This window comes from Abramis brama, assembly GCF_963993115.1.
Source record: "Abramis brama genome assembly, chromosome: 2".
In the NCBI taxonomy this organism is placed as follows: Eukaryota; Metazoa; Chordata; class Actinopteri; order Cypriniformes; family Leuciscidae; genus Abramis; species Abramis brama.
In genome coordinates, this window is record NC_139964.1 from 1243453 (window position 1) to 1257084 (window position 13632).

The 13632-nt window shown below is 41.0% G+C and overlaps 2 protein-coding genes across 11 annotated transcripts in view; both read right to left on the minus strand.

Moving 5' to 3' along the window:
• The window catches only part of LOC311077433 (NACHT, LRR and PYD domains-containing protein 1 homolog), a 113186-nt gene that overhangs the window by 78907 nt on the left and 20647 nt on the right, over positions 1-13632 (minus strand). The gene's annotated exons all lie outside the window — the stretch shown is intronic.
• LOC311077436 (NACHT, LRR and PYD domains-containing protein 1 homolog) overlaps positions 1-13632 on the minus strand; it is a 51886-nt gene that overhangs the window by 17600 nt on the left and 20654 nt on the right. For all 5 annotated transcript variants that reach the window (XR_014604890.1, XM_084105903.1, XM_084105901.1 and 2 more), the window contains 2 exons: positions 1661-1707; positions 985-1558 (listed from right to left, as the gene is read on the minus strand). Coding sequence is in view for 4 of the 5 variants with exons in the window: in XM_084105903.1 (XP_083962029.1) it covers positions 985-1558; positions 1661-1707 (621 nt within the window). In the remaining variant the exon portion in view is untranslated. The remainder of the gene's footprint in view (positions 1-984; positions 1559-1660; positions 1708-13632) is intronic.

Here is a 13632-nt window from a genome sequence, read left to right on the forward strand (position 1 = left end):
ACTGAATTTTATTAGGTTTAGTGACAACATGTTACAATGTTTATATGGTACAATTTCTGGTAAGCTATGTTTTTTTTGTACAAATTTCTTGAAACAAATTTCACGATTTCAATTCAATTCTTGTGATTTGATTTAATATCGACTCATTTGGATAAATATTAGGTACACAAGATAGGCGTTAATTGTTCTCAAGAAAAAAAAATACATAGGCTACACACAGACAGCCCTATCAGCTGGTAGTATTATTCAAGGTTAAAAATAACTCAAATTAAATATAATGCGTTTTTTATTATAATAACAACTTTATTTAATGATATAAGTACAAATATAATATGTAATATAGTACACATATTTAGCAAAATACTCTCTATAGCTCTTTTTCTAGCCAACTAACCTATATTATGGTCATTAAATGGCTTTCCTGAGGTAATGGTCATCATGTTTACTGTGCCTAGATAGCAACTTCAGGTATATCACACATTTCAAACTGGTTTATTTTGTACTTCAAGTGGTAATTCGGCATTTTTGGGTTTATATGATAAACAGGTTTGAAAGTGCAAAATTCCCTGTTTTCCCTTTTTTTCAAAATGGGCACCTTTAGCATCATTTTTCTCAAAAACTGCAAGGTTGTGTGTGGAGAACTTTTTCCTAAGGAATCTCTATATATTTCTGATGTTAAATATAAAAAAGTAGGTAGTGCCCCACTTGGTGGAACGAAACCCTATTTCTAGGCCTCTTTTAGGCTACCGACAGCGGCCTATTTATAGTCTCCGCACAGGAGAGACTCTGTGTTGCTTCAAAACAAAGGAAAATATGTATTTATTGGTACTGGCCAAAACATGCTGTGCAATATCAGCATATGGAGTATCAGCACAAACCCAATATGGTGCATCTCTAGTGTTTAGTGATGTATGAAGAACAGAGGATTGAACTATTATTCAGTCTGGAGAAATCCTTCACTAAGACACAGTATATTTCACTCACCCGGTTGTGTGTGTATCACTGGTGTTTCTCTCAGGACGCTGTTTAATGTCACACAGAGACACTGAGGAGTCATCATAAACCCAAAATCCAGCATAGAGGGGTTCAGTGAATGTGGTGATGAGTGTGTGTAAGTGTGTGAGTGTGTGTGTGTCAGAGACGCTGTAGAAGGACAGAGTGCCGGCCGACACGTCCACATACACTCCTGCTCTCTTAGAGGATGAAGAGCCGACAGGAATAACAGTGGCTTTATTATTGTGACAGACAGAGAATCTGTTATTAGAGCAGATCAGACTCCAGGATTTGTCATTGGATCCAAACACACAGTCTCTCCCTCCTTTCCTGCTGATTCCTTTATATGTCACTGATATATCAGCACCTGCTCCGCTCCATTCAGCCTCCCAGTAACAGCGTCCAGTCAGACTCTCTCCACACAGAACCTGAGGAACATCATCAAATCTCTCTGGATGATCAGGATACGGCTGAAGCTCAGACACACTCGTCACTGTCCTGTTCTCATCAGACAGAATGAGTCGAGTGTGTGCTGTGTTTGGATCCAGTGTGAGATCACAGGCCCCTGAACACAAGAAGAGAAACATTTCACTAAATGACACAAATCAACAATAAATCACTGAATGATTGTGTGTGTGTGTGTGTGTGTGTGTGTGTGTAGACCTACATTTGTGTAATCCTGCTGTCATTCTGAACTCTCCACAATGATCCACACTATAAAACACACACATGATTCACATTCATTTCTAGAGGAAACACAAGAAAGTGTGTGTGTGTGTGTGTGTGACTCATCCTCCCATTTAACGCCAGTGTGTGTGTGTGTGTGTGTGTGTGTGCCTCATCCTCCCTTTGAACGCAAGAGTGTGTGTGTGTATCATCCTCTCTTTGAACGCAAGAGTGTGTGTGTGTGTGTGTGTGTGTCATCCTCCCTTTGAACGCAAGAGTGTGTGTGTGTGTGTGAGTGTGTGTCTCATCCTCCCTTTGAACGTAAGAGTGTGTGTGTGTGTGTATCATCCTCTCTTTGAACGCAAGAGTGTGTGTGTGTGTGTGTATCATCCTCTCTTTGAAGGCAAGAGTGTGTGTGTGTGTGTGTATCATCCTCTCTTTGAAGGCAAGAGTGTGTGTGTGTGTGTGTGTGTGTGTGCGCGTGACTCATCCTCCCTTTGAACGCAAGAGTGTGTGTGTGTGTGTGTCTCATCCTCCCTTTGAACGCAAGAGTGTGTGTGTGTGTGTATCGTCCTCTCTTTGAACGCAAGAGTGTGTGTGTGAGTGTGTGTGAGTGTGTGTGACTCATCCTCCCTTTGAACGCGAGTGTGTGTGTGTGTGTGAGTGTGAGTGTGTGTGTGTATCATCCTCTCTTTGAACGCAAGAGTGTGTGTGTGTGTGTGTGTGTGTGTGTGGGACTCATCCTCCCTTTGAACGCGAGTGTGTGTGTGTGTGTGTGTGACTCATCCTCCCTTTGAACGCGAGTGTGTGTGTGTGTGTGTGTGACTCATCCTCCCTTTGAACGCGAGTGTGTGTGTGTGACTCATCCTCCCGTTGAACGCGAGTGTGTGTGTGTGTGACTCATCCTCCCTTTGAACGCGAGTGTGTGTGTGTGTGTGTGTGTGTGTGTGACTCATCCTCCCTTTGAACGCGAGTGTGTGTGTGTGACTCATCCTCCCGTTGAACGCGAGTGTGTGTGTGTGTGTGACTCATCCTCCCGTTGAACGCGAGTGTGTGTGTGTGTGACTCATCCTCCCTTTGAACGCGAGTGTGTGTGTGTGACTCATCCTCCCGTTGAACGCGAGTGTGTGTGTGTGTGACTCATCCTCCCTTTGAACGCGAGTGTGTGTGTGTGACTCATCCTCCCGTTGAACGCGAGTGTGTGTGTGTGTGACTCATCCTCCCTTTGAACGCGAGTGTGTGTGTGTGACTCATCCTCCCTTTGAACGTGTAAAGGGTTAAAAAAAAGTGTTCAAAGTTAGGCATAAGCAGTGGTGTAGTCTAGTTTTTAGTATACTCTACTGTGCAATAGTAATATATTTCTGTTATAATTTCTTCAAGTTATACCGAACTTTTATTTTGACAGGTTGTCGTAAAGACATTACAGTTTCTATGTGTTTGTATATGAAACGAATGAATGACTTTTATCAAATGAAATGGTGAAATTCTCGTGAAGTGACTCTCATAGCAGCTCTGCGATGAAGTGCACATGTAGTAGTGTTGTCACGGTACCAAAATTTCAGTATTCGGTACCGATACCAGTGAAAATCCACGGTTCTCGGTACCAATTTCGGTACCAAAGCTTAATTTAGATTAAATTTACATATATTAAAGTGTATATCACAGTTACAAAGATGAAAACTGTAGCATTAAAAACACTTTACAATAAGATTCCATTTGTTAGATAACATTAGATAAAATGACCTAACAATAAACAATAGTTATATACTGTCGCAATTATTCTCCTTTAGGGGTTAATTTAAAAATACATTTTTAAAATCAAAAGTTAACATTATTTCTGTTAACATTATTTAATGCACAATGAATGAAGTGAACAAACATGACCAATCAAGTGTTTGTATTAAATAACATTCACAAACATTAATTAATGTTGTAAAAATATATTGTTCACTCAATGTGTTGATGTTAGATAACGCATTAAGTAATGTTAATGAATGGTATCTTATTGTAGTGTTACCAAACTATACAGGAGATAAAATATGTTTTATTTGACTTGACTGTACTTTTATTTAATCCAAAACTGTATTCATATTTAACTTTAAAAGGGCTTTTTAAACCTGCTAAGAGTTATCCAGCCAAGAATAAGACTAGAACTGCTTTTCTGATGGACTGATATTAATGACGGCTTTTTATTTCTCATCTCCATAAATATATCTAGTAGTAAAGCTAATGCAAGGGCTAGAAATCAGTTAATAGGCCTATGTCACACTTCCTCGTCGTCATGGAGAGCGCAGTTCGCACAAGCGTTTGTACTCCCGTGGCGTCTGTCGTTGCCATGCATCCATGAACGCGCATGGAAAAGCGAGCGCGCCGCTTCTATTATGAGCGCGCTTGCCGCGCGCCATTTGAAATAACGTATCTGCACGCGCAAAAACATCAGCACCACATCAGCAGCAGCACCGCCGATCGCCATCAGCGCTTTTATGAAGAGGACGCAACTGCACGCGCTTCGGGCATGCACGCGCATCAAGTACCGGGTTTGAGAAAACCTGGTACCGTGACGTTTAAAAAAAAATTAGTACCGACTTGGTACCGAAGTACCGGGTCTTTTGACAACACTAACATGTAGTAGCTCATGTCTCAATACAGTGAAACGCTGAAAACACCACGAGCGTGATCACGCGTGCTTCAGTGTGTGTGTGTGTGTGTGTGTGTGTGTGTGTAGTGGAGCACACATTGAGCGCTCATTCATTCCCAGAGACGCGTAGAACAATTGCAGTCTCTTTTAACTTTAATATTCACAGACACTAGTCCATATCGAGATTTGATTCATTGTACAGCCCTACTTTTGATTTATTCATTCAAAAATAGTCATATTCCGTGATGACGTTCTGCTAAGCAAGCTCATTGTGACTGGATTCCGCGATTCGGTGTCGCTTCGCAAACACAGACGGGGTGAATTTATGATGAAAGTGTGAAAGTTCTGACACAAAACGAAGTTGTTACGCATCCTCACAATTTTTTTAAGTGGGTATACGGAAATCCTTGGCCTTTTCTAGTGGGTATACGGCGTATACGCGCGTATCACGTAGACTACACCACTGGGCATAAGAGATAAAAAAAGGTAATTGAGTTAGTACAGTTTATTATACTACCATTTATCACAAAAATAAACAATGTGGAAAAAATAAACACCCATATATTTTTTTATGATAATGTGTACTAAATAGTTACGAAGAGACCAATTTCATTGTATTGTACTTGTTACAATGGTGGGGCGATACTTCTAGAGGTCACTAGATGGCGCTGAGCGCCGGGAGGAACTTAAAACCATTATGAGACAAGCGCTGCAGAATAAATACTGCAGTTGAGCTGAACGGACGCTAAAGGTTTCGTCTCATTGTTTCTATATAATACAGGTGGGTTAATGTTCCTCAAAATGGTATGCATGTATCTCAGTATAAGAGATAAGAGTGTGGTGAATCGGTAGTGAGTACGTGCAATGTTTAGAGTTGAGTAGTTTTGCCGTAGTGTGTGAAATAGTGATGTTCAGCTATACACTGCCATACTGAGCTAGCGGACCTGTTGCTATGAGTAACCAAGTAAACAATAGAAACGCGAATGGTCTCGTTTTGTGTTGTTAATTGATCTGGAAATGCATTTAGTGCTAATGTGTGTGTAACACATCATGTTAAACGTTTTCCTGTGTTTAAACAGAGTAGTTGACTTTAAAGTGATGCAAATTTAGTAATTTGTGTAATGTGATGGAACTAATGTTTATTACAAGAACCAAATGAGAATAAGAAAAAAATGTTGTTGTTCAACTGGTCAATATACAATTAATGTCAAATGAAGCACAATGAAAAGTATGGACATTAATATGTTTTATTTTACTGTGCTTCCGTTATTATTATTCCATTCTATATTTTGGTATTTTCTGAAGATATGGTGATATCTTACATACTTGAAAGTATTGTGAAATACCTGATGCTACAACAAGCATTTTGTTTATTACCTCAATAAACAGTGTGTGTGTGTGAGTGTGTGTGACTCATCCTCCCTTTGAACGCGAGTGTGTGTGTGTGTGTGTATCATCCTCTCTTTGAACGCAAGAGTGTGTGTGTGTGTGTGTGTGTGTGTGACTCATCCTCCCTTTGAAAGCGAGTGTGTGTGTGTGAGTGTGTGTGTGTATCATCCTCTCTTTGAACGCAAGAGTGTGTGTGTGTGTGTGACTCATCCTCCCTTTGAACGCGAGTGTGTGTGTGTGAGTGTGTGTGTGTGTGTATCATCCTCTCTTTGAACGCAAGAGTGTGTGTGTGTGTGTGACTCTTCCTCCCTTTGAACGCGAGTGTGTGTGTGTGAGTGTGTGTGTGACTCATCCTCCCTTTGAACGCGAGTGTGTGTGTGAGTGTGTGTGTGTATCATCCTCTCTTTGAACGCAAGTGTGTGTGTGTGTGTGTGTGACTCTTCCTCCCTTTGAACGCGAGTGTGTGTGTGTGAGTGTGTGTGTGACTCATCCTCCCTTTGAAAGCGAGTGTGTGTGTGTGAGTGTGTGTGTGTATCATCCTCTCTTTGAACGCAAGAGTGTGTGTGTGTGTGTGTGTGTGTGACTCATCCTCCCTTTGAAAGCGAGTGTGTGTGTGTGAGTGTGTGTGTGTATCATCCTCTCTTTGAACGCAAGAGTGTGTGTGTGTGTGTGTGTGTGTGTGTGTGACTCATCCTCCCTTTGAACGCGAGTGTGTGTGTGTGAGTGTGTGTGTGTGTATCATCCTCTCTTTGAACGCAAGAGTGTGTGTGTGTGTGTGACTCTTCCTCCCTTTGAACGCGTGTGTGTGAGTGTGTGTGTGACTCATCCTCCCTTTGAACGCGAGTGTGTGTGTGAGTGTGTGTGTGTATCATCCTCTCTTTGAACGCAAGTGTGTGTGTGTGTGTGTGTGACTCTTCCTCCCTTTGAACGCGAGTGTGTGTGTGTGAGTGTGTGTGTGACTCATCCTCCCTTTGAACGCGAGTGTGTGTGTGTGTGTGTGTGTGTGTGTGACTCATCCTCCCTTTGAACGCAAGAGTGTGTGTGTGTGTGTGTGTATCATCCTCTCTTTGAACGCAAGAGTGTGTGTGTGTGTGTGTGTGACTCTTCCTCCCTTTGAACGCGAGTGTGTGTGTGTGTGTGTGAGTGTGTGTGTGACTCATCCTCCCTTTGAACGCGAGTGTGTGTGTGTGTGTGTGTGTGACTCATCCTCCCTTTGAATACAAGAGTGTGTGTGTGTGTGTGTGTCTCATCCTCCCTTTGAACACAAGTGTGTGTGTGTGTGTGTGTGTGTGACTCATCCTCCCTTTGAACGCGAGTGTGTGTGTGTGTGTGTGTGTGTGACTCATCCTCCCTTTGAACGCAAGAGTGTGTGTGTGTGTGTGTGACTCATCCTCCCTTTGAACGCAAGAGTGTGTGTGTGTGTGTGAGTGTGTGTGTGACTCATCCTCCCTTTGAACGCAAGAGTGTGTGTGTGTGTGTGTGTGACTCATCCTCCCTTTGAACGCAAGAGTGTGTGTGTGTGTGTGTGTGTGTGTGTGTGTGTGAGTGTGTGTGTGACTCATCCTCCCTTTGAACGCGAGTGTGTGTGTGTGTGTGTGTGTGTGTGTGTGTGACTCATCCTCCCTTTGAACGCGAGTGTGTGTGTGTGTGTGACTCATCCTCCCTTTGAATACAAGAGTGTGTGTGTGTGTGTGTGTGTGTCTCATCCTCCCTTTGAACACAAGTGTGTGTGTGTGTGTGTGTGTGTGTGTGTGTGTGTGACTCATCCTCCCTTTGAACGCGAGTGTGTGTGTGTGTGTGTGTGTGTGTGACTCATCCTCCCTTTGAACGCAAGAGTGTGTGTGTGTGTGTGACTCATCCTCCCTTTGAACGCAAGAGTGTGTGTGTGTGTGTGTGTGAGTGTGTGTGTGACTCATCCTCCCTTTGAACGCAAGAGTGTGTGTGTGTGTGTGACTCATCCTCCCTTTGAACGCAAGAGAGTGTGTGTGTGTGTGTGTGTGAGTGTGTGTGTGACTCATCCTCCCTTTGAACGCGAGTGTGTGTGTGTGTGTGTATGTGTGTGACTCATCCTCCCTTTGAACGCAAGAGTGTGTGTGTGTGTGTGTGTGTGTGTGTGTGTGTGTGTGTGTGTGTGTGACTCATCCTCCCTTTGAACGCAAGAGTGTGTGTGTGTGTGTGTGTGTGTGTGTGTGTGTGTGTCTCAATCCGTGACTGACAGAGGAGCGTCTCGGCGGCAAGGATGTAAATCTTTAACGATGTCTGGGATAAGAAACTCTACAGTGTGGATGTACACCATCAGAAGGATATTCTCCAAGGCTGGATTCAGCATCAGGAAAACCATGATCGCACTTCTGCCGGCCAACGCTAACAAGCTGGTTTTCCACGGGACATTCTAAAATGCTTAACGTGAAAAAACCATAGACTGTAAAAAAAATATGGACAAAGCGTCTGTGACGTCACCCATAGACTTTCTGAAGAACGAGTTTGAAGCCGTTTATGGGGGGTATGGGCGGCGCCATCTTGGAAAATCCTAACCCCGCCCCCCTTCTGACACAGCGCGCGTCACTCAGCTCGCTCTGCTACTCCGGTTATCTCTGTGTATATTTTAGGCAACGAAATATGTTATAAAACACCATACTAACTCTTTTCGTTTTCATTTAAAGAAATCTTAAACATTATAACACACAAATGTGGTTCAGGCAACGCGTATTGATTATATTCACTGCACATAACGTTTGCCTATTTATATAAAAAAAATAGGGGTGGGGGAAAAAATCGATTCTTAGATGCATCGCGATGCGGACGTGGACGATTCTGAATCGATTCACAAATGTCAAAAAATCGATTCTCTAAAAAAAAATATATATATTTTTTTTTCTAATAACGTAATATTGACGGAACGCAAAAGGCGGAACTCTAAAGCGGACGTGCAGTGCGCGTGCAGTCTGTGGCGCGCACATAACAGAGACGCATGACGCAATTCGAACGGCATCCTCTTCGTTAAAACCTAACGTATGGAAAATTGGCAATTTCATTGTTACCTATTTAGTATTTTTTGTATGAAAGCTGCTTTCAGTATTTAGTTTTCACATCAATATGCTGTAAACCGATCTGTTATACGTACGTTATACTGCTCTGCAATATGTGCAATGCCAGTCAAAAAGTTACATTTTGACTGTGCTCTCTGCAGATGTTCATTCACTTTTTTTGTATAAGCTGTTTTTGATTGTGGTATACAGCAAACATTTCAAGTCCTAACTCTTTATTATTTAGTTGTGTATAAGAGCGGCTTTGTATGTTACTAATTATTCAGAATATGCGTAAGTCCGCAAGCATTGTATGAGAGCTGCTGGTACATCATTCTATATTTTTGAATGAAAACTGTTTGTGATTTTTGCTACAGCAAAATGTTTTTTTTTGTCTGAAGGATTATATTGCTCATTGGAAATAACAAGAGGATGTTGGTTAGAAGTCTATTATTAAATGCTAGAGATTCAGAATATGCTGAAGTTTGTATTAATTTACTACAAGTACACTGCTAGTACAGGCACATTTATTTTCCTGTTGGTTCTTTGCAATGTTCAAATCACTTCCATTTGTTTTATTAATAAAATTAATATAGGAAGATGAAAGTAAGTTTGTTATGGGTCATCATAAATACTTTGCTTTAAAAGTACCAAGTAAGTAAAAAAAAAAAAATTGTTAATAATCGATAATCGTTACCCTCTGAATCGTAATCGAATCGAATCGTGAGGTGCCTAGAGATTCCCACCCCTATAGAAAAAATATATAAAACACAAACCTGCCTCTTTTCGTTTTAAATATAATATAAAAATATTAAACATTTTAATATGGTCCAGGCAATTTGTGCATTTGTACTAAACAACAGATGCGGCAGTAAACAACATTACAGATCATATTCGTTGTATTAAAATTTAAAATGACAAAACTCAACCCAGTCTCTTTTTGTTAAATTTCACTTTTATCAATATTAGCCATTATAAAAGTATAAGTAAAAGGTACAAGAAGCTATACAAATAAAGCAAACAATTCAGTCAAACATACAAAGTCAGTGCTCGAGTCTAAACATAACGTCACAACGGTAAAGTTAAATAGCTTATAAAGTTATGAAACTTCCCCTCAGCCAAAACGATTGCCCAGGGAACAAATTATAGATTCACAAGACCAAAAATCGCCCGTTAGATATACACAAGACGAATCATATCTCATGTTTAACCACTACAGAGACGCCAGAGTCAGCGGCAAAACCTCAGAACGACTATAGCCGAGGAAAGGCTGCTCCAGGCGGGGTACATGAGCGCCGAGCGCCCGGTCATCACTGGATCTCACAACTGGATACAATTTTCATAAATCTTTATAAATAAACCACAGATTTGAGCTTTAAACAACTACATTCTCGCCTGAAAAACTCTTAAAACTACATTTCATGATACAGAAACAGTAGTATTATATGTCAACTGTATTAAAAAATGGCGATTCTTATGTTGTCATTCTCCGTGGCGCTGCCTTGTCAGCTGTCAATCAAGCTGTCAATCAAAGTTAACCACGCCCTTATTGTCATACATTTTATATCTAAATACGATCTAAACTAACGAGTTAGAAAAAAATTCACCCCCCTCACAGTTGTCAGGCACTCGGAAGCTATCGAAAAATACAATAAAAGTCCATGGGACCAACCTGTAAAAACATGAATTTATGCTGTGAAAACGGACATTTTAACATGGGGTCTATGGACATTTGCTCCCTTTTGGGACCTGCCCCTAGCGGATTTTCGATGTATTGCAGTTTTTCGCACTTCCGGGTAGGCTTCATTTTTCAGATCAGAATGTTGCCGCTTGGAAAAAACCTTTTAAAACGCTTAAAAGGCACTTTAACGAGGCTTAATGTACACAGTACACACTTTATTAAGAAACCATACTATAGCAGATAAGCAGATGAACCCAGAATATGAACGCAATGCGTTCCTCCTATAATAAAGCGTTTTCATATTTTAATTTAACTATTTTAGGAGATTAAGTCTTAAACGTTTTTCACGTTAAGTGTTTTAGAATGTATTTTATCCGCGTGCACAAAAGACTCCAGCGGACACAGAGTGAAAGACTGGGTTTTTTCTCTCGATCAGGTACTGTAGGCTACAAGTGATTTAAAACTTTTCAGCCGGTTCTGATTTGATGTTTGGATGCTGTGAACATGTTTAGCTAAAGACTGCCACTCCAGTTTAGCATTTATTGTTGTTTCTGCAGTTAATAAGACAAAGTTGAAAGTTCTGGCTACTATCATTATTTTAAAGGGGCTATATGCTTTTTTCTGAAATTTAAACTCGCGACTGACACCTGTGGCCAAAAAACAGAACTGCTCTTCCTTTCTGCTCGCTCTCGTACGTGCACACTTCACAAGTCATCTGCTGTAAGGAGGTCAACATTATGTTTACAGAGGTAAGAACAGTCAAATACATATATTGTTTGAGATAAGTGTTCTCTTACACTGATAAGAGTAAGTTTCTCCATTGCACTGCTTGCGAGTGTAGGCTACTTGCTGACTAGCGGTGGTGGCAGAGTGATCTGAAACGTTTAACATGGACGCGCTTGACGTCACATCCGCAGACAGCGCGGGAAAAATCCGACCCGACAGAAAATAGGAAAAATAGGATACAGGCTTATAGGTGCACCCACTGTGAGCTGACAAGGTGTCAGTATGCTCATCAGGAGATGTTTGAGTCATAAATGGTAAAATAAAAAGGCTATTGTTACGTTTATTTTGTGGAAAAAGTTGCATATAGCCCCTTTAATAATTTCTTTATTTTTATTTTATTTATTGATCTGTCAGGGTTATCTAATCTAACTATTTGTGGCTTGTGTTTTGAATATATGTTCCCCTGCACTTTAGGCATTTTGCACACATTTGCTCCTCATCTTGTGACTTGATTCTGATTTATTTCGTTTTGTATTTTTATTTAGTAGAAAGGTATATTCTGTTCTAATTTAATTTAGTAAATTAATTGTTTATTTTTTTGGTGCATCGATGTTGTGCTGTACTTAGAGCCTGCTCTGCTCATCCAGCACGAGTTGCAGTCGCACACAGTGCAGCACGAACCACAGTTCACTGATCGCGTGATGATGGCGGAGGATTTGTTGCACAACAGAGCCTAAACGTCTGATAAATGTCATATCTTGTAGAATGCGCGCTCAGCACTGCCGCTACGGAGTACGTGCGATCGCCAATCCCAAAGTGAAAGTAAAACACAAGCTCCCTGATGCGCGCAAATTAGGCTGCACACATACAACAGCCTGTTTTCCAGTCATGAACTTTGTCATTGAGGATTTCTATATTGTGCAAAAATCTCGTCTCGTCTCATTCTCGTGAACCCAATCTCGTGTCTCGTCTATTCTCGTGAGATAAGTGTCTCGTCACACCGGTTTGAGTGGGTGTGCCACACGTCTTTTTTTTTTTTAAAGCCCCTGGAAACCAATTTATAGTGGAAATATCACCTCTTTATGAAAAAGTTTGTTCCTATTGTTGCTGTCAATATTATTTTCTGAAGATACGTTAAAAATGCAGTTAGCTTCTGTGTACGTCTCTACAGTGCATGGCATGATATGTGTGTCTCACTTGCTGCTTGTACATGATGCAACTTTTGTTTGATTTAATCCCAGATAATTCCAATTGATGATTTAACCTAAATTGTGTGATTAATCAGTATCTAAGAGCAGCATCTTTGGATTATGCGTTATATTTTTAAGCATTTAAAGGAGACATATCATGCTTTTAAATCGTTCCTTTTTACATATAAATCATACATTTGTAGTCTATATAAAGCGGAACTGCTATGCTTGGGTCTGAATTCCTCATTATTATAGCTCCACAGGCCCCTTTTCTACCCCTTTTCTGATGTGCGTCTGAGAGCAACTCGTTTTGGTGCGGTCTCTTTAAATACAATTGAGACACTTCATACCCCGCCCACACTCCAGGATGCAGAGGTGACACTCGGTTCAACTCCACCCCGTTCGGCCATTTTTGTAGTTTGATAGCAGAGATACGATCATCTAGCGGCACAGAAACGTTTTATTCACACGTTATTAACAAAATGTCAACAACGGAAGACTTGTCCAGCCAGCCGTTCGAGCCAGAGTCGGAGCCGGAGCGAGATGAAAATGAAAACGACGAACCTGCAGAACAACGTCTTCATATGGATGTATCGCAATGGTGTGTTACTGTATTTACACATGAAACTTTGGTCTTCCGACCTTTTACCACCGTGTCGATTTATTTTGATTAATATGTGCGAGGGAGAGAGAGCAAGAGAGCGTCTAGTTTGGAGACGGTGAAGTCTTGTTTACACTTTCGCCTGGCTCCGAAGAGAGAGAGTGCGCGTGTGCGACCGGGTCTCTCTCTCTCTCTGCTCGTTCTTTCAGTTAAACATGCGTCCTGTCACAAGCGCAGCAGTTCACCTACATTAGACGGTGTAATGAAGCGTGTGGGTTACTACATCCAACAACCGAACATTTTAACTTACCCTCTCGTAACTTCTGCATCCTTTAGCTTGGACTACAAAATTGCAGCGAGAAATAATAATGGCGGATTGCTCGAAGTGGTGGGCCGGAAACTTTTAAGCTGGCTATGATTAAACCTCTTATTAAAAAAATGCTACTTGATTCTAGAGAATTAGTCAATTACAGGGCAATCTCAAATCTACCCTTTTTGTCAAAGAGAGTCTACTAGAAAAGGCAGTATCCACACAACTACGTTCCTTTTTAGAAAGAAATGGGATCTGAAAGGATTTCCAGTCAGGATTTAGTACTGAGACAGCTCTCATTAGACTCACAAATGATTTGCTCTTATCATCCGATCGTGGTTGTATCTCTCTATTAGTGTTACTCGATCTTAGTGCTGTATTTGATACCATTGACCACAACATTCTTTTAAAT